Raw genomic sequence first — 22071 nt, forward strand, 5'->3', positions numbered from 1 at the left:
TATAAACAAAAAAATATTTTGACATTTAGGGCATGCAAATATGATGTAAAGGACGGGAATGTCAATTAGAATTAAATGAAAATGAAAAAGAACCAAAAGGAAGTGGTTTATTTTTCCAAATTCAACAAAAGCTGATGCCATTCAGTTTGTTCTGGAAGCACGTTGAAAATAAATGTTCTCAGCTTTTCTAGAAGGAATCCCCGGCTGGTAAGTACTTCCAGGTTGCGGTCCCGCGTTTAACACTTTTGTTAATATTTAATTTGAGAGGAAATCAATCTTCTTCATGTGGTGTTCATGTTTTGTTACATTTCGTGTTTTTACTTTATCATAAACACAAAATAATTTGTTAAATGACGCACAAACATTGTCACGTGGTCAAACACGGAAGCTGATATCATTCAGTTCTTTTTTAGCACGTGAAAAATAAATATTTTTTGTTAGTTTTTTTTATTTTTTCATTATTGAACAACAAACCTACGTTTATGATTCACTCAGCAGTCAATCAACAAAGAAAAAAATACAGATAGAGTGTTAAATAATAATATATGTATATATATTTTTTTAAGACAAAAAGGGCTACCTGAATCACTATTAAATATTTCTAACGAATATATAAATTTTAAGGGCTTTTGTACTCTTAATCATTCTCTAAGATTTGAACGTTGAAAAGAAATGTTCTCAACTTTTCTAGAAGGAACCCCCGGCTGGTAAGTACTTCCGGTTTGCGGTCTCGCGTTTAATACGATTACTAATATTTAATTTGATGTGGTGTTCATATGGTTTTACATTTCGTGTTTTTTACATCATCATAAACACAAAATAATTTGGTAAAAGACTTACAAAAAATGTCACGTGGTCAATCCCGGAAGCTGATGTCATTCAGTTCGTTTTAGAAGCACGTTAAAAATAAATATATTTTTAATTTTTTTCTATTAAACAAAAAAACCTACATTTATAATTCACTCAATAGTCAAGGCACTTTCATCAACAAGAAAAAAAAACAAATACAGATAGAGTATTAAATATTAATAAATAATAAATCATTATTTAAAAAAAACACAAAAGTCTACCTAAATCACCTTTAAAGGTATTTAATAAATATATAAACATGTAAGGGCTTTTGTATTCTTAATCATTCTCCAAGATTTGAACGTTGAAAAGAAATGTTCTCAACTTTTCTAGAAGGAACCCCCGCTGGTAAGTACTTCCGGTTTGCGTTCTCGCGTTTAACACTATTACTAATATTTAATTTGATAGAAAATCGATCTACTTCACGTGGTGTTGATGTTTTGTTACATTTCATGTTTTTACTCCATCTCAAACACAAAATAATTTTGGTAAAAATTGTCACGTTGTCCAAAACCGGAAGTTGTTGTGTGTCGCCGTCGATAGTGACGGCTTGCTGTTAGGCGGAGGAGAAGTTAAAGTTCTTATTTCGGGACTTCACTTGACTAAAGGTTACAGAATAAGACAAGGAGGATGACTCGTTTCGGTATATATATGTGACATTTTACCGTCCGTCCGTTTCTACCGCTTATTCTCTTTGGGGGCGCTGGTGCCTATCTCAGCTACAATCGGGCGGAAGGCGGCGTACACCCTGGACAAGTCAGGTTTGACATTTTACCACACGCGGGTTTCCTCTCTGGACTCGCGGTATTGTCGAAAAGCTAGCTAGCTAGCCAAACTCACGTCAACAACTTATGTAGTCCACGGACTACCCACGCCGGGGAAAACTTGCCGAGGTCTAATTGTGTTTCTGTGCCTGGTCCTGTGTCCACTATGTGTGATCCAGCTGCAATTACGACAGATAATGCCCAGGAAAAAAACACCATCTCTGTGATGGACGACAGCAAGCAGGTGGGTATAGAATGTTCTAGGTCTGTGTGGGTTGGAAGTCATTTTCCAATACTAAACTGTTGTTGTTGTTGTGAAGGACTCAGCCATGTGTTCCAGCAGCGGTGAAATCAAGAGCAGTGCTGTTGTCAAATACTGTGCGGCCCCACCTCCAAGCACATATGCCCTCCTGCAGGAGAAGACCGACCTGAAGCTACCGCCTGCCAACTGGCTGAGAGAGAACTCCCAGCTGGGTAGTGCTGGCACCACCGTGTTGGGCTCCAGCAGCAAGAGCAAGCCCTTTTCAAGGTGCTATAACCTGCTATTGTTGTAACCACAATACCAATGGGAGCGATTTGCAAAATGCGGTTGCGCATTTTGCAAAATTGTATGATGCGCAATCTTTTTGCAAATTGCTTCCAGCTACAGTTGTGATCGAAATTATTCAACCCCTACACAATTTTGGTGTTTTAGCAAGTTGGACATTTATTCCGTATTTTGTTTATAGTCATATCAAATAAAGATGTGTCAATTAGACAAATGCAACTTAAATTGTAACACTGTATTTTACAAAATACCAAAAAAAGGACATTTTTCTTAAATATCTCATTGACAAAATGATTCAACCCCCTAGTTCAGGGGTCGGGAACCTTTTTGGCTGAGAGAGCCAAGAAGCCAAATATTTTAAAATGATATTTCCCTAAGAGCCATATAATATTTTTTTTTAACACTGAACACAACTAAACCCGTGCGTTTTTAAGTAAGACCAACATTTCCAGAGTATAATTGGTCTCTTATTCTTTATTATAACATTGTTATTCTGAAGCTAACTGTGGAGGGGGCGTGGCCTGCGGGCCTGCAGCAAAGCAAGATGTTGCCAGGACCGACCTTGAAATCAGCGACAGGTGCGCAGAACGCCCACCTGGGCCTTGTTATCTAATCACCTGTCGCTCTGTTATAAGCAGCAGCCAGGAGGAGAGACAGGGTTGGGGCTGGAGCCGGAGCGCGAGTGAGGACGAAAGAGGAAAAGACGATTGCTGGAAAGCAACTGAGAGAAAAATAAAATAAAACAATATTGTTACCCTAAAACAGGCTCTTGGTGGTCTGAAGAACCCCCAGGACGGCAAGCCCCACATTAACCAATAATAAATGAATTACTTCTTACCATTAATGCAACTTCTTGAACATAAAAAAGCATGAGAATGTTTTCTATTTTGAACGTTATTTTTAACACTGTGGAATTATTCATTACTTATCGTGTTAAGCAATGTCAGCTCAGATTTATCCGAGAGCCAGATGCAGTCATCAAAAGAGCCACATCTGGCTCTAGAGCCATAGGTTCCCTACCCCTGCCCTAGTTACATGCATCTTTAGTACTTAGTAGAACACCCTTTGGCAGTAATGACATCCTTCAAACGTGATACATAACCGGACACAAGCTTCTTGCAACGATTGTTTGATTGATACTTTTATTAGTAGATTGCACAGTTCAGTACATATTCCGTACAATTGACCACTAAATGGTAACACCCGAATACGTTTTTCAACTTGTTTAAGTCGGGGTCCACGTTAATCAATTTGTGGTACAAATATATACTATCAACATAATACAGTCATCACACAAGTTAATCATCATAGTATGTACATTGAATTATTTACATTATTTACAATCCGGGGGGTGGGATGAGGAGCTTTGGTTGATATCTGAACTTCAGTCATCAACAATTGCATCAACAGAGAAATGTGGACATTGAAACAGTGTAGGTCTTATTTAGTAGGATATGTACAGCCAGCAGAGAACATAGTGACTTCACATAGCATAAGAACAAGTATATACATTAGAAGTACATTTGAGTTGTTTATAATCCGGGGAGATGGGATGTGAATGGAGGAGGGTATTAGTAAAGTGTTGAAGTTGCCTGGAGGTGTTGTTTTAGAGCGGTTTTGAAGGAGGATAGAGATGCACTTACTTTTATACCTGTTGGGAGTGCATTCCACATTGATGTGGCATAGAAAGAGAATGAGTTAAGACCTTTGTTAGATCGAAATCTGGGTTTAACATGGTTTGTGGAGCTCCCCCTGGTGTTGTGGTTATGGTGGTCATTTACGTTAAGGAAGTAGTTTGACATGTACTTCGGTATCAAGGAGGTGTAGCGGATTTTATAGACTAGGCTCAGTGCAAGTTGTTTTCCTCTGTCCTCCACCCTGAGCCAGCCCACTTTGGAGAAGTGGGTTGGATTGAGGTGTCAGTCAATCAATCAATGTTTATTTATATAGCCCTAAATCACAAATGTCTCAAAGGACTGTACAAACCATTACGACTACGACATAATCGGAAAAACCAACAAAAGGGCAAGGAAAACTCACACCCAGTGGGCAGGGAGAATTCACATCCAGTGGGACGCCAGTGACAATGCGGACTATGAGAAACTTTGGAGAGGACCTCAGAAGTGGGCAACCCCCCCCCCCCCTCTAGGGGACCGAAAGCAATGGATGTCGAGCGGGTCTAACATGATACTGTGAAAGTTCAATCCATAGTGGCTCCAACACAGCCGCGAGAGTTCAGTTCAAAGCGGATCCAAGACAGCAGCAAGAGTCCCGTCCACAGGAAACCATCCCAAGCGGAGGCGGATCAGCAGCGTAGAGATGTCCCCAACCGATACACAGGCGAGCGGTCCATCCTGGGTCCCGACGAGCGGTCCATCCTGGGTCTCGACTCTGGACAGCCAGTACTTCATCCATGGTCATCGGACCGGACCCCCTCCACAAGGGAGGGGGGGACATAGGAGAAAAAAGAAAAGAAGCGGCAGATCAACTGGTCTAAAAAGGAGGTCTATTTAAAGGCTAGAGTATACATAAGTTATATAAGTATATATAAGTTATATAAGCGTTGCTTGTTCCATATTCAGAGTTAAAGCAAATCAGTGTAGCAAACTGAGCAATAATTATTGATATTTTATTATTATTATTATTTGAAACGGGATTTTGCATGTCGCTATAAAGTTATGTAAGCCTTGCTTGTTCAATGTTCAATGCAAAAGTTGTCCGGGTCCCTTTTAAAAGGTTAATTTGTTGAACCTTGGCCCGCGGCTTTGTTCAGTTTAAAATTTGGCCCACTCTGTACTTGAGTTCGACACCACTGCCGTAAAGGGAGGGTCCTAATAAAGGTGTGCACCAAATTTAGTGATTGGAGTTAACACTCATTGAGTGTTTTTGTAACGCGCATTGAGCTGTGTGAGAAAACACAAGTCAATTCATTTGTAGGGTAAAACTTTGAGTTTTGATAACCTAGGGGTGTATGGTTTGCCAAATTCTTACCCTTTTGTGTGCAAAGAAATCCATACAGCCATGATTGGACTGGATTGAAACAATTGGTCATCCTATTATTTTTTTAATTGTGGAAATTTAGCACGTTGGGGCCACAATGTAATGTTTAATTTTGTAAAAGGCACTAAAATAGTGTTGATTTAGTTTTTTGTTGGGTCAAAGGTATCACCAGTCACACTTATGTTGTATTTTTTGCAGTTTCGGGATGGCGTATGATTTTATTGACTGCATCGGGGATGACGTTGATGTCGTATCTGACTCTGAGGTTGGTGAAACTGTTACAGACTTGACACGGGTGTGTTGCAGCGATACTTAATTGTCCTCTGACCCGTTCAGAACATCAAGAAGCTCTTGAAAATCCCCTACAGCAAGTCCCATGTCAGCATGGCCGTGCATCGCGTGGGTCGCACCCTTCTTTTGGACGAGTTGGACATTCAAGAGCTATTCATGAGATCGTCTCAGGTACAACAGTTTTTCTAGTCCCGTATTACTACCGACAGGAACCACGGTGGAAGTATAATGAGCAGAGGTGTGGACTCGAGTCACATAACTTGGACTCGAGTCATGAATTTGATGACTTTAGACTCTACTCGACAAAATGTAAAGAGACTTGAAACTCGACTTTGACTTTAACATCAATGACTTGTGACTTCACTTGGACTTGAGCCTTTCGACTTGACAAAACTTGCTACTTTCCCCAAAACGCAAAGCTTAATAAGTTATTCAGGAGCGCTCTGTATCTTTCATTGTGTACGTGTGCGTCTGTCAGCATTTGTGCTGCCTGTCAGTACAACATCCAATCAAATTAGATCCACGTTGTTTTCATCCGACAGCATTCATCCAATCAAATTGCAGGACAACTAACGAAAAAGAGCTATCAAACAACGCGCCAGTGAGGAAAAAAATGATACCAAAGAGTTTCGTTCGGGTATAAAAACTACGAGTTGGTCGACAAAAAACGAATTGCAGTATGCAAAACATGTGGTTCGAAGATTACAGACAGAGACGCAACAACTTCCAACTTCGTTCGACATTTGAAGTTGCACTAAGAACGGTAGGTTTTGAATACAAGCTAACGTTTATTGGCTAAGTAATGTTACTTTTATTTGCTGTGTAGTTCGAGCAGTGAGGCTGTAAACTAACTGCTAACGTTATAACAAACACGGCAATCTGTTGCATCCACTGCAGTTCACTACCTTATTCATACTTTTTTTCGGTTGCATGAGGTACCTACACATAACGTTACGTTAGTCAATGTATCACACTCAATAACGTAACGTTAGACGGCAGTCAGCAGCACCACGTATTTTGGCCACCAACAAAAAGACAAAAATAGTCAAATAAAGGTCATTTAAGATGTACACTATATTAAGAATATGTGTACATATTGCATAAGTTCCCAACATCTAAAAAGTGCAAACGACTTGTGTTTTTCATGTGTACGCACACATCTACACACATACAGTATGAGATGAGATCAATGAGATAAGGTAAGACAAGGATATAAACTGCTGTAAAACTAGTTAAAATGCAATATGCCATGGAAATACAATGTTAACACTTTTGTGTAAATAAGTACAGTTGCACTTGTATTTTCAAATGTGTTTATTCTGTAAAGGAATGAGTTACATGTTTAAAATAACTGGTTAATAGTGCTATTATAAAATGCAGTTTCAGCACAATTTTTTTCCTGCAATTTCAAATGCACTTGTTTTAATAAATGAATAAAGCGTTTTTAAAGCATACACAATCAGTGTAAATACATAATTCTGTGGTTAAAAGGACTTGAAAGGACTCGAAACTCAAAATGCAGGACTTGGGACTTGACTTGAGACTTTCCAGTCTTGACTTTGGACTTGACTCGGGACTTACTTATGACTTGCCAAACAATGACTTGGTCCCACCTCTGATAATGAGCTGTGTGTGTTGTAGACCGGGGATTGGACGTGGCTGAAAGACTTTTACCAGCGACTGATGGATAAGAAGTGGCAGAGGAAAAAGAAGAGCAAAGAGCACTGGTATCAAAAAGCCATCCTCTCCAAGTTTCTCTACTACAGTATTAATGGCGACTGTGCCGCCGAGCCTGTAGAGGACAACTTGAACGATGGCGACTGCGGGGCGCAGGAGTTCAGCTCTTCGTGGCCCACCGCCTTCACCAGCTCCAACACGGATGCAGAGTCTGCTGCTTGTAAACAGGTAGTTTATTTAGCGTCAACCCGAGATTGATGACTTTTGAGTGACATTTCACTCCAAATGTTGTAGGAAAGCGTGCCCATGGACAGCAAATACGCTCTGGGCCAGGTGACGGCGGTGCCACATGAGCAGAACCTGCTGGCACTCTTTAACGAGGGCGAGAACAGTCAGGTAAGTCCATTAGGTCATGCTTTCTCCAAGCACCTGTAATAATGATATTAGAGATGTTCGATAATGGCTTTTTTGCCGATATCCCGATATTGTCAAACTCTTAATTACCGATTCCGACATGTACAGTCGTGGAATGAACACATTATTATGCCTAATTTTGTTGTGATGCCCCGCTGGGTGCATTAAACAATGTAATATTACCATGAATTTATTTAACGTGGACCCCAGTTGAAAAACTTATTCGGGTGTTACCATTTAGTGGTCAATTGTACGGAATATATACTGTACTGTGCATTCGACTAATACAAGTTTCAATCAATCAATCAAAAACAAGGCTTTCCAAAATAAGAGAACAACTTCAACTCAAGTTATGTAAAAAAATGCCAACATGGTACTGCCTAATTTAATATGGAAGTCACAAAGGGCATTATTTTTTTTTAACATGCCTCAAAACAGCAGCTTGGAATTTGGGACGTGCTCTCCCTGAGATAATCCGGATACCCACTACAACTATGGGAAATACTATACTTTGACGTTCACAAAGTGCATTATTTTTTTTTTTTTTGGAAACATGCATCAAAACAACAGCTACAAAAACAATGAAGGCACACAGCTTCAGTCCAGAGTGTACTAGCGCATACTTGCCAACCTTGAGACCTCCGAATTGGGGAGCTGGGGGGTGTATATTGTAGCGTCCTGGAAGAGTTAGTGCTGCAAGGGGTTCTGGGTTTTTGCGTTTATGTTGTGTTACGGTGCGGATGTTCTCCCGAAATGTTTTTGTCATTCTTGTTTGGTGTGGGTTCACAGTGTTGCACATATTTGTAACAGTGTTATTAATACGGCCACCCTCAGTGTGACCTGTATGGCTGTTGACCGAGTATGCCTTGCATTCACTTGTGTGTGTGAAAAGCCATAGAAATGATGTGATTGGGCCGGCACTTAAATGGACTATTGGCGCTCTGTTCTTCTCCTTACGTCAGTGTACACAGCGCCGTTTTTAAAGTCATAAAGTTTGCTTTATGAAACAGATACTGATAATTTCCGATATTACATTTTAAAGCATTTATCGGCCAGTACTATCGGACATCTCTAAATGATATTAATATTCTTTACAGGGTTTGAGAAACGATTTTGTGCGAAACATCATGTGGACCTTTGAGGACATCCACATGTTGGTTGGATCCAACATGCCTATTTTCGGAGGAGGGCGCTACCCGGCCGTCAGCCTCAAACTCAGGTGGGAACTGTCAATAAGTCCACAGCGGAACTCTGCGACCAACTCATCAAGTCTCTGTCCACGTCTTCTTAACACTAAAAAAGTACCAGGTTAAGTCAAAGGCGACTTAAAATTTGAGATCCAAAGGTGGAATTTAGATGAAAAGTCAGTCAGTTTATGTCAGATAACGTATTGGCAACTTCCTCATTATCGCTAAGCAGCGTAAAATGACAAAAACAACATAAGTGCTCCAGCATGTTGTTATCAATCGGCTGATTTTCTCGGAAAAGTAAGTAATCGCGATTGCCGATTTATTTTTTTAGTGCCCCGGCTCACAAGTTATTAGCAGCTAATTGTGCACATTAAGGTTATACGGTATACCGGTACCATTATAGTATCGCGGTACGCATGAATCAAAAATAGTACTGTACTATGTTTGAAAAGTACCGGTTCCCCATTTTTTTTTCTTTTTTTCCGTGCGTTAACAAGTGAATTAACACGTTTTTAGAGAGAATACTATAACAACTGTTGGTGTCACTGTCAGTACACTATATGTAAGAGGATGGCGGCTCGATCCATGAATCAGTGGTGTTTATACCAAGGGTACTATCAGTACCCTTGGTATAAACTGCTCCCAGTCTGGAACGCTCTCCCTGACCACCTGAGGGCCCCTCAGACAGTGGATGCTTTTAAAAAAGGCTTAAAAACCCATCTTTTAAAAAAAACTTTTCTATAGACATGCATGCTGGTTGTAGCTTTTGGGCTGTTTCTAGTTTTATATTTTATTTATTTTTATTATTACAATTTTTTTTACACTGTGGCACTTTGAGGTTGTTTGCTCAACGTAAAGTGCTTTTTACAAATAAAACCTATTATTATTATTATTATTATTATATGATGGATACATCAATCGTTTTAGTTTCTCCAAATAATTTTTTATGTTGTTTTTGTTGATACTCAAAAGCTCAGTGAATAATTCCCTGGATATAAGAGGACACAAATCAAAGTATTTAAATGAGTACTAGATAGTTGTATTTGCTTTTGTTTAGTTATTGTGTACTATTGACTTTGTTTTGATCTATTGTATGTAAAAAATGAATATAAGGAATGAGTTTGAATTATGTGTTGATATTACTAAACAATCAATAGCATTCAGCATAAATACTGTACACTGCAAAAAGTCAGTGTTTAAAAACAAGAAAACGAAAATTTGGAGTATTTCATTCGAAATAAGCAAAAATATCTGCCAATAGAACAAGAAAATTCGGCTTGTCAAGACTCTCCAAAACAAGTAAAATTAACTGACTTCAATGAACCCAAAATACCTTAAATAAGTATATTCTCACTAATAACAAGTGTACTTTTGTTGGTAGCAATAAAAATGAGACCTTTTTGTTCAATATGTTGAAAAATATTCTAAAATTAAGTAACATAATGATATGCGCTCGGCATCATGATTTTTTTTTTCATGCTTCAAGTAAGAATTTATTACTTTAAAAAAGTAGTTTTATAGTTGAGTGTTGAAGACACAGTTTTGCTACACTTGATATTCTAGTTTCAAGCATGTTTTACTCGATATAGGTCATCACATCTCAGCAACAAGCTGTAATATCTTACTGAGATCATTTAGGACCAAAACACCTAAAAGAAGTAAAACACTCTAACATAAAATCTGCTGAGGGAGAAGAATTACCTTATCAGACGGAAAATAAGCAAATATCACCCTTGTTTGAGATATTTACTCTTACTTAGATTTCAGTTTTTGTAGTGAAAATGTACAGTTAATGCATGTAATTGGTATTGGTATCAGCCGATCGCATTTACGAAGGAATCGGTATCTGCAACATAAACCCCTAATTGGAACTTCTCTACTATTAACATTTCAAGATGAATGACTGCATGTTGATTTAAAGACAACTTGGGGTTGGAGGCTGAAATGCTCGTGTCATACCTTCATTAGTTCGCTCTGTCTGTGTTTCTCCAGGGACGACAATAAACCAATCAACATCCTGACCGGTATCGACTACTGGCTGGACAATCTAATGTGTAACGTTCCAGAACTGGTTATGTGCTTTCACGTCAACGGCATCGTTCAGGTAAACGAGGAGTGCGGCCTTGATCCTTGTCCGTACATTTCTGCTATCTTAAGTCATCTTCATTGCAGAAGTACGAGATGATAAAAACCGAGGACATCCCGCATCTGGAAAACTCGATGTTTTCCACCAGGGTGGTGAAAGACATTGCTCAGAACATCCTCTCATTCCTCAAGTCCAACTGCACCAAAGAGGGTCACACCTATTGGCTTTTTAAAGGTATACATCGCTATTTTACATCTGTTACGTCATCCTCACTGTCTTTGGTTTCGTTCCTCGTTTTTAGCGAGTGGGAGCGACTTCGTGAAGCTTTATGATCTCACAACGCTGTGCGAAGAGGCCGAGGAGGAGAATAGCCACAATCCCTTCACGCTTCCTGTGGCTGTGTTACTTTACAAGTAGGAACATGTCTTCATTTCTCAAAAAAAGGAAACATCCTTCTTGGTCAGGGGTGTTAAACTCATTTTTATGGCGGGCCACATTGCAATTATGGCTGCCATCAGAGGGCCACTTGTAACAGTAAATATACAGTACAGGCCAAAACTTTGGACACACCTTCTCATTCAATGCGTTTTCTTTATTTTCATGACTACCCGTATTTTTCGGAGTATACTGTAAGTCGCACCTGCCGAAAGTGCATAATAAAGAAGAAGAAAAACATATATATATGTCGCACTGGAGTATAAGTCACATTTTTTGTGGAAATTTATTTGATAAAACCCAACACCAAGAATAGACAGTTGAAGGGCAATTTAAAATAAATAAAGAATAGTGAACAACAGGCTGAATAATTGTACGTTATATGACGCATAAATAACCAACTGAGAAGGTGCCTGGTATGTTAACGTAACATACCGTATTTCCTGGAATTGCCGACGGGTATCTAGTGTACGCGTGCCTAGAATTACTGCCGGGTCAAACTCGTTTCGCAAAATAATTAGCGCATGCTTAGCATTACCGCCGGCTCAAGATTAACGCCGGGTCAAAACTCGTTTCGCAAAATATTAATTTTATCAGCGCATGTCTAGAATTTCCGCCGGGTCAAACTCGTTTCGCAAAATAATTAGCATATGCCTAGAATTTCCGCAGGTTCAAACTCGCCACGTCACGAGTGACACTTTACCTGTCATCATTTTCAAAATAGAGGAGGCTGATTTCAAAAATTTGAAATCACATAAAGGGAAGAAGATTAAGAGCTATTCAGTAGGATTTAAGGTCCAAGCTATTGAATATGCTAAAAAGAACAGTAAGCAGCTATGTTTAATTAATAAACCGTAGCTGCGTGTGTCAAATATGAGTCATTAAAAGACTCCCGCCTCCTGGTGGTAGAGGGCTCTAGTGATCCTTCTTGCGACTACTCAGCTGCAGAAGAAGTGAAACACAAGCAGCAAGAGTGATCAGCGATCGATTATTTTTTTCCTCTCGCTTGCACTTTTAACATGGAGGATTACATATCTAAAATAAAACAGTTTTTTAAACTGGACTTTCAATCGAAGCAGGAGGTAATAAAGAAAGATCTCCATCGAGACAGAGAGACTTTTAAAACTGAAGAAAGATAAGGAAGACTTCCATAAACAAGTTATCAATGCTTTTGATCAGAAGGAGCTGCGCATGGACTTCATTTATAAGTAAAGGTAAGACCATAATAACGTTTTTTTTAATTAAATGTGCTTTTCATGACGGTAACCTTACATCACACTCAAATTTATAAGCGCAGGCCTAAATTTACCGCATGCCTTTGGTAAGCGCCGGACTGAGAAGAGGTTTTAAATTAATTAGTGCCCTGGCGGCAATTCAAGGAAATACGGTATTATGGTAAGAGTCATTCAAATAACTACAACATATAGAACATGCTATATGTTTACCAAACAATCTGTCACTCCTAATCGCTAAATCCCATGAAATCTTATACGTCTAGTCTCTTACGTGAATGAGCTAAATAATATTATTTGATATTTTACGGTAATGTGTTAATAATTTCACACATAAGTCGCTCCTGAGTATAAGTCGCACCCCCGGCCAAACTATGAAAAAAACTGTGACTTATAGTCCAAAAAATACTTTATTTACTTTGTAGATTGTCACATCAAAACTATGAATGAACACATGCGGAGTTATGTACTTCACAAAAAAGGTGAAATAACTGAAAATATGTTTTATATTCTAGTTTCTTCAAAATAGCCACCCTTTGCTCGGATTACTGCTTTGCACACTCTTGGCATTGAGCTTCAAGAGGTCGTCACCTGAAATGGTTTCCACTTCACAGGTGTGCTTAAAACTCATCGAGAGAGTGCAAAAATCAGAGCAAAGGGTGGCTATTGTGAAGAAACTAGAATCTAAAACATGTTTTCAGTTTGTACAGCCCTTACCTCTGGGCCGATACTGAGGGGCGACTGTGATGACCAGTTTGACGCGTGCAAATGGTTGAATATCCAGTACTGTAGTTTTGTGTTTGGATATGACAATCCGTTTATTTTATGCTATCCAAATTAAATCAAATGTACCGTATTTTTCGGATTATAAGTCGCCGTTTTTTTTTTCATAGTTTGGCCGGGGGTGCGACTAATACTCGGGAGCGACTTATGTGTGAAAATATTAACACATTACCGTATTATATTAAATTAAATAATATTATTTATCTCATTCGCGGAAGAGACGAAGAAAATTACAGCAATCGTCACACACACGTCAACCCATAAGAATTTGGCGGGGGAGGGTCATGGCAGAAGTGATGATTACTTAAATGTGTAGAAATCTTTTTTTATAATTGAATAACTTGTTTATTTTTCAACAAGTTTTTAGATATTTGTATATCTTTTTTCCAAATAGTTCAAGAAAGACCACTACAAATAAGCAATATTTTGCACTGTTATACAATTTAATAAATCAGAAACTGATGATATAGTGCTGTATTTTACTTCTTTATCTTTTTTTTTCAACCAAAAAATGATTTGCTCTGATTACGGGGTACTTGAATTAAAAAAATGTTCACAGGGGGTACATCACTGAAAAAAAGTTGAGAACCACTGGAATAGACTGAAAACAAAGACCGAAAATAATCCAATGAAGTGAAAACATTGCATTCTTGCTTACTCGACAATACATTCGTGCTCGTAAAAAAGACGAATGTAAGAACAGTCGATTGATGCGACTGCTTCTCCCCGAGCCGATCGATTATAGCCAGTGTGCCTTAGCGTGGGGTCAGCCCTTAGCGCAGGGGTCGGGAACCTTTTTGGCTGAGAGAGCCATGAAAGCCAAATACTTTAAAATGTATTTCCTTGAGAGCCATATCATATTTTTTAACACTGAATACAACCAAATGCGTGCATTTTTTAAGTAAGACCAACATTTTTAGGGTATAATAAGTCTCTAATTCTTTTGAATAACATTGTTATTTCTTGAACAGGTGTGGTAGAAACGGATGGATGGATTAAAATGCATGAGAATGTTTTATATTTTGAACGTTATTTTTAACATTGTGATTACCAGCGGAATTATTCATTACTTATCGTGTTAAGCAATGTCAGCTAAGATTTATCTGAGAGCCAGATGCTCTAGAGCTATAGGTTCCCTACCCCTGCCTTAGCGGGTATAACAAGAGCAACAGAGTCAACTCGCCCTGGCTGGTGTGGTTCACTGAGGGGTTTTAAGCGTCATTTAGATATTAGATGCCTAAATGTCACTCAAGATTGCGTTTTTTTCCCCCCGTGCTTACTTTTTTGTGCTTATTTCTCAGCTAGTTTGTTTGTTTATGTTCCAGAGTGGCATGCAACCTAATGCTTAAAGCCAGTGAAAACCGAAAACACTATGGGACAATCCGAACTCTGCTTTTAAACTGTGTCAAGCTTCTGGACCAGGACAGGCATCCCCAGGTACGCTTCCTCGAGGTCTTCCTGTTTTCTGCGTGTGTGCAGAGTTTACATTTCAGTCCCGATCTCGCCTCCGCCTGTGCAGATAATCGCATCGGCGCTTTACATGTTGTCGGAGCTCTTCCAGCTGGATGAGTCTCAGGAGGACGACGACGGAGGGGAATCGCTGCGGTCTTGTGGCTCAGAGGACGGCTACAGTAATGACGACCGCGAGGAAGACGAGGATCTGGAGGAGGACAGCGAGGACAGCGGCTCAGACAGCAACGGCCCTCAGGGTGACAGTAAAGCCGTGGCCGTCATCCGCTCCGTCGGAGAGCTATCTGTCCCAGAGAAATACAAATCCACTCAGCTCATCCGAGTCAGTGTTTGCTATTTCTCCTAAATCTTTTACCAGTTAGCTTTTCTAGCATACAAATTGAACACAATGTGGGGTTTTTTTGTCTTTGCAGCCTGGTTGTGCTTTTCCCGTATCGCAAGACAAGGAGGAACGATGCAGACACGTCCTAAACTACGTGTTGAAGGCAAGTCTGCATGATTCTGTTGTAGGAGAATACTATATGTTCCGCAATAGTGGTCTCCGCTGGAAAATACACAGCACCGAGTTCCTCATTTACCTAAAGCTACATATGGCTACTCGGTGGGTGCAATTCAGGGGTGCCCATTACGTCGATCGCGAGCTACCGGTCGACGGCGGAGGGTGAGTCACTCGATCGCCAGCCAGGCATTAAAAAAATAGACCTGAAAATTAGCGATCATCAATCTTCACCAAGAGGTAAGTCACTTGATTGACATTCACGGCAGCCGTAATCTTCTGGGATGATGACCTGCGAGCTCATTATTAAGAAAAAATGACCGACAGAAAGGCGAGAAACACTTTTTATTTCAACAGACTCTCGCGCCGCACCTGCCGTCAGAACTCTAAAGACAGACTGTCAAGTTCAAACTCTGATGACATCTATTAAACAAGACAATAAGCAAGGAATTAAACAGAGACAGAATTAAATTTAGCTCAATGAGGACAAACGTGCAGACACTGTACCATTGTACAGTGTCTCAACACGGTCTGCCGAAAGATTGTACGCCTCCTCTTTTATTTGGACTTTCCCTGATTACATGGCAACAGCTGTTTCTAAGGGAGGGGGGTCATAAATCGCCAGCGCCTTTGATCTCAAACAGTTCAAAGAAAAGGTTGTGAAACAGTTAAAAGAAAAGGTCGCCTGGAGAGGAGGCAGGTCCTACTTCCTCTTCGCTCTGTAGATCTTGGGTCAAGACAATATCTTTCTGCTAATTACAATACATCAAATAAACAGAACCCTTATGTCGCTCCCCATCCTTCACAGTGGAGTTTTACAAGCCTTTTTCTTGGTAGGATCAAAGACAGCTTTTGTCTTCTCGGCGGGAACTCATGGCAACACAAAGTTTTGTGATAACTTAGATACACTTATTCTGACACAGACTGCACAGTTCCTATCTTCACAATAAAAGCGTTGCTTCATCTTGTGTGCACAAACAAAATAAGAGTCTCAGAAAGCTTGCGTGCACAAGCTAGCAGGCTACGGAGTTTGCCGCCAATGTTTTTCTTCTAAAGTGTATAAAAAGGAGTATAAATGGTGGACAAATAAGAAGCCAAAAACCAACCACTAAATGTGACAGAAAGGAGGACTTTTTTTTCCTCCTCCATTTGAAAATGTGGACGTTATAGAATAGAATAGAATAGAAAGTACTTTATTGATCCCTGGGGGAAATTCAGCTATCAGCACTACTGTCTGATTCCAATCAATGCAAGTCATTAGAATCAGGTTTCTTCATGAAAGAAAGCAATCTATAGGTGTTAAACATGCTGGTGTTATCAATAAACACCTTTAACTTGTTAACAAAAAATGTCTCTTTCATAAATAAATAAATATAAATTATATACAGTATATGAATGTGGTAGATCCCCTCCACTTAGTCAATTGAAAAGTAAATTGCCTGCATAAAAAGTGTGGGCACCCCTGGTGTAATTATTCTTTGGACAAATCCAACTATACAAGTATAATTGTATTTTACTACAACTGTGCAGTCCATTTAGAGTCTATTACTATAGTTTGCAATAAAAAACTAAAACAATTGAAATAGCTACAATAGTTTATTTTAATGAAAATTTGTATATTTAGAAAATGAATTTACTATAGGGCTGGGCGATATGGCCTTTTATTAATATCTCGATATCTTGCATATATTTTTCCATATAATCACAGCATTATGATGATTCTATGTGTCTATATTAAAACATTCTTGTTCAACTGCGTTAATATACACTCATTTTAAACTTTTATGCAGAGAGGGAAATCCCAACTAAGTCAATTTACCAAAACTGTATTTATTAAACAGTTATTAAGCAATGGCACAGACATTCCTGTCATTTCCAAAACAGAAAGTGCAAAATTGTTAGACATTTTAAAACAAACTATCATTGCACTTTTTTGAATGATGTCACCAAGATGACATATCAAAACAACACTAAATTCAAGTGCACTGTTTGTACAGAATGCCACTACAATAGTTTAAAACAAATAAAGTGCGCCTTTGTGCATGATGTCACACAAGATATTTTAATAACTGTCAAATAAAAATCCATCCATCTTCTTCGGCTTATCCGAGGTCGGGTCGCGGGGGCAACAGCCTAAGCAGGGAAACCCAGACTTCCCTCTCCCCAGCCACTTCGTCTAGCTCTTCCCGGGGGATCCCGAGGCGTTCCCAGGCCAGCCGGGAGACATAGTCTTCCCAACGTGTCCTGGGTCTTCCCCGTGGCCTCCTACCGGTTGGACGTAATAAAAATGAGCTGCATAATAGGAAATCACATATTGCAGTGTTTTTCAACCTTTTTTGAGCCAAGGCACATTTTTTGCATTGGAAAAACCCAGGGGCACACCACCAGCAGAAATCACTAAAAAACAAAACTCAGTTGACAGTAAAAAGTTGTCGTCGCAATTGTTGGATATGACTTTAAACCACAACCAAGCATGCATCACTACAGCTCTTGTCTCAAAGTAGGTGTACTGTCACCACTTGTCAAATCACGCAATAACTTATTTTGTATTTTTTGCGGTTTTCCTGTGTGTAGTGTTTTACTTCTTGTCTTGCGCTTCTATTTTTTTTTTGGTATTTTCCTGTAGCAGTTTCATGTCTTCCTTTGAGCGATATTTCCCGCATCTACTTTGTTTTAGCAATCAAGAATGTTTCAGTTGTTTTTACCCTGTGATGAGGTGGCGACTTGTCCAGGGTGTATACCGCCTTCCGCCCGATTGTAGCTGAGATAGGCTCCAACGCCCCCCGTGACCCCGAAGGCAATAACCGGTGTAAAATGGATGGATTATCCTTCTTTGTGGGGACATTGTTGATTGTCATGTACGGATGTACTTTGTGGACGCCGTCTTTGCTCCGCAGTAAGTCTTTGCTGTCGTCCAGCATTCTGGTTTTGTTTACTTTGTAGTTCAGTTTTAGTTTTGTTCCGCATAGCCTCCCCTAAGCTTCAATGCCCTTTCTTAGGGGCACTCACCTTTTGTTTATTTTTTGGTTTAAGCATTAAATACCTTTTTTACCTGCACTCTGCCTCCTGCTGTTTCGAACAGCTACAAAGCAATTAGCTACCGGCTGCCACCTACTGATATGGGAGAGTATTACACGTTTTTTTTAGACAACACCGACACTTAACAACAACACATCATTCGCAGACTACAATTAGTGGTTTGCAAAAATAATTTTTTACCCCAAATAGGTAAAATTAGATCATCTCCCACGGCACACCAGATCGTATCTCACGTGTGCCGCGGCACAGTGGTTGAAAAACACTGAAATACTGTGTGTCCTTCACTATGTGGTAGGTTACTACGGATGTTAACACCTTCTGTTGTTGACTATTTTTTTCATACGGTGTTGATCTAGAAATGGTTACCTCGACATTTTGATGGTGTGGCAACGAACGGAGATGTTGACATGCGGAGTTTCAAGCACTCTTCATTCTCTAGCGGGTGACTTTTCAAATGATGCTACATATCAGCAGTAATGCTATTTTTTGTAGCAACGCTTTTGCCCCACACTTGACAAATTACGGTTGTCTGTTCGACATCTTCCCGCTTGAAGCCAAACCACCGCCAGACGATGGACCCCCTGCTGTTTTTCTCCAGAATTAATTCTTCCTTCATTTGTTACCAGATTCGCACTTTCTTTCTCTCGTATTACCACTCGCACCACAGCTAACGTTGCCCATGCTGCTACCGCTCTGCTCCGCGACGGCGTATACGTACGTGACTTATGTAAGAAGGCGCGCTTGTTTTACGTCTCTGCGAGAAGCAGAGACAAGAAAGAGTGAGAAGAGCCTGTAGTGTTATGCCCGCAGCCAAAAGCAACTTTGCGAGAACGTATACCCGAATATCACGATATAGTCATTTTCTATATCGCACAGAGACAAACCCGGGATATATCGAGTATATCGATATATCGCTCAGCCCTAGTATAGCACAAAGCAGGGCATATAGTCATGTTATTACACATCATGTCCCTGTGCGCCTCCCCATCTTGTCTCCATCTCCAGACCTCAAACTACAGCCAGACACTGACGTCCTCAGTCATGAACTAGCGATGGGCCGCAGGGTAAATTCTGCTTAGGGCCCCCAGACGTCCAGAAGCACATAGACAGTGACTGTTACAGATAAACGGGCTCTGCGTTTAAAAAAAAGCCTAACCTCTAATGCATGTTTCTCTCTGCAGTTGAGTAAACGAACATACTATTTGTACAGATGCAATGTTTGTGTACTGCATTTGTTTAATATTAATAAACGGTGGCACAGGGGCTGAAGGCAGTGGACGGCAGCATCAAGAAGGAGAGCGACCTCCCAGCGGTAGACCCCAACATACCCATCCCCCTCAAGTATGAGGATGGAAGTGCAGGCAAAGGCTGTGCTGCCGAGAAAGGCATCTCTCCTCTCCTTGAAAGAGGTCAGTCTCTTGGCGTTCTGGTACAAAGCTGGCGAGGAAAGCAGACGTGAAGTCCGATCTTCCTCAGCAGGGCCCCTGCAGGCAGACCAGAAGCACCCAACCCGCTCGGGGATGATTCCTGGCACGTGGCAGCACCAAATGAAGCTGCAGCTCTTCCTCAAGGCCGCCAAGGCGTACTACGTCTTGTCTGACGCCGCAACCAACCTGCTGAAGTACGGCCGAGCCTTGCGCTACATCAAGTTGTCGCTGCAGTGTTACGGTAAAGAAGTCCGATCGAAGAAATGACTTGTTGTCCTTTTGGGATCGTTTCTCATTTCTGTCGTGTGCGGCCCAGATGCGTATTGTTGCATTGGCAGCACGCTCCACCCGCAGGTGCTGCTCTTCCACAGCCAGTGCCTCTCTCTGTGCGGGGACATCCAGCTGATGTTGGCCCAGAATTCCAACAACCGGGCGGCTTACCAGGAGGAGTACAGCTACCAGACCAAAGAGGACCAAGAGATCCTACACAGTCTGCACAGGGAGAGCAGCTGCCAAGGTCAGTGAAGCAACATGGAGGCCTGGGCCCATTTATTCAACGATAAATTATACATCTGATATCTTTGTTCTTTGCGTGCAAAGAGGGTGAAAGAGGGTTCACTCAGTGCATCGCTCTCAGCACCTGAGCATATTCATTCAAATGCAGAATTAAATAAACGGGTTCTTCCGAGGATGTTGTAGTCGTAATGATTTGTGCAGTCCTATGAGACATTTGTGATTTGGGGCTATATAAATAAACATTGATTGATTGATTGATTGAAGCCTCCTTGGATGCACTCACTAGTCAACACTCACGAGTATGAAGAACCACAAAGTAAAAACAATTCGGAAGAAAAAAATTGATTGCAAAGTCTAATGTCATGCGGGATTATTTTGTCTTCAAAATAAAGAAGGATGACGTATTTGTCGGAAAGTAAACAAAACAAACCACCCAAGGAGGAAAAATATTTACCATTTTTGAATGGAAAATACTGCACTTCAAGATGTCCAATATTTATTGAAGTGTAATTTTACTAACACATATTGAGAGTAGTTTATTTTCAAGTTTGTTTACTTATTTTCAATTTCCATCCATCCATCCATCCATTTTCTACCGCTTGTCCCGTTCGGGGTGGCGGGGGGTTAATAATAAAAAAAATAAAATAAAAAATTGTCCTTGGAAATTCAAGGCACTTAGAGCAGCAAATAGACTTTGAGCAGCTGTAAACACGACTTAGAAAAACAGAAACAGCACACAAATAGTGATAGATACTAAATGCGAAAATACTCAATCAAGGAAAATTATAATTACAACGGTCAAAAATTCTACAGTAATCAGAAATCATAAATTAATTAAATTAAAAAAAATTATTTATCCTCAGGGATTCAAGGTGCTTAGAGCAGGGAATATAGCAGCACATAGACATTTAGCAGATGTAAACACGCATTATGAAAAAACAGTAGCAGCACACAAATAGTAAATTATTGAACATAAAATAAAGCTAATCTTAAAAATGCTAAAATATGTCATCAAAAAAAATTGTAATTACATCAGTCAAAAATACTGCAGTAATGAGAAATAATAAAAAAATAAACAAAATTATAATTACAATTAAAAAAGTAATTTGTCCCTAGGGATTCAAGGCACTTAGAGCAGGGAATATAGCAGCAAATAGACTTTTAGCAGCTGTAAACGCGCATTATGAAAACAGAAACGGCACACAAATAGTAAATAATCAAACATAAAATAAAGGTAATGTTAAAAATGCTCGAATATTTCATCAAAGAAATTTGGATGTACCACAGTCAGAAATACTGCAGTAATGAGAAATGAAAAATAAGGAAAATTATAATTACAACAGTCAAAAATACTGCAGTAATGAGAAATAAAAAAAAAAGGAAAATTATAATCACAACGGTCAAAAATACTGCAGTAATGCGAGATAAAAAAATTTATTGAATTAAAAAAGTAATAAGGGGAATATAGCAGCAAATTCTTTTAGCATCTGTAAACACGTTTTATGATACCAGAAACGGCACACAAATAGTAAGTAAATAAACATAAAATAAAGCGAATGGTAAAAATTCTAAAATAATCAAGGAAAATTATAAAAACAATGGTCAAAATGACCACAGTAATGAGAAATCAAAGTTGATTGCGTTTGAAAAGGTTACTTGCATTATTAGTATTATATCATTACATTACTGCTTAAAGGCCTACTGAAATTAAATGTTCTATTTCAAACGGGGATAACAGGTCCATTTTATGTGTCATACTTGATCATTTCGCGATATTGCCATATTTTTGCTGAAAAGATTTAGCAGAGAACATCGACGATAAAGTTCGCAGCTTTTGGTTGCTAATAAAAAAAGC

The 22071-nt window shown here is 39.6% G+C and overlaps 1 protein-coding gene across 3 annotated transcripts in view; it reads left to right on the forward strand.

Moving 5' to 3' along the window:
* The first annotated feature begins 1356 nt into the window (after positions 1–1356).
* Positions 1357–22071, forward strand: part of edrf1 (erythroid differentiation regulatory factor 1) — a 29839-nt gene continuing 9124 nt past the window's right edge. For 2 of the 3 annotated variants that reach the window (XM_061911554.1, XM_061911555.1), the window contains exons 1-16: positions 1357–1857; positions 1934–2142; positions 5359–5425; positions 5497–5622; positions 7093–7356; positions 7423–7524; positions 8640–8761; positions 10725–10836; positions 10905–11052; positions 11120–11231; positions 14594–14705; positions 14788–15060; positions 15152–15223; positions 19535–19682; positions 19750–19941; positions 20017–20217. In XM_061911554.1, coding sequence (XP_061767538.1) covers positions 1780–1857; positions 1934–2142; positions 5359–5425; positions 5497–5622; positions 7093–7356; positions 7423–7524; positions 8640–8761; positions 10725–10836; positions 10905–11052; positions 11120–11231; positions 14594–14705; positions 14788–15060; positions 15152–15223; positions 19535–19682; positions 19750–19941; positions 20017–20217 — 2338 coding nt within the window. In that variant the 5' untranslated portion in view covers positions 1357–1779. The remainder of the gene's footprint in view (positions 1858–1933; positions 2143–5358; positions 5426–5496; positions 5623–7092; positions 7357–7422; positions 7525–8639; positions 8762–10724; positions 10837–10904; positions 11053–11119; positions 11232–14593; positions 14706–14787; positions 15061–15151; positions 15224–19534; positions 19683–19749; positions 19942–20016; positions 20218–22071) is intronic. The other variant, XM_061911556.1, reaches the window with a different exon arrangement.

The sequence above is a fragment of the Nerophis ophidion genome, linkage group LG09, assembly GCF_033978795.1.
Source record: "Nerophis ophidion isolate RoL-2023_Sa linkage group LG09, RoL_Noph_v1.0, whole genome shotgun sequence".
NCBI lineage: Eukaryota > Metazoa > Chordata > Actinopteri > Syngnathiformes > Syngnathidae > Nerophis > Nerophis ophidion.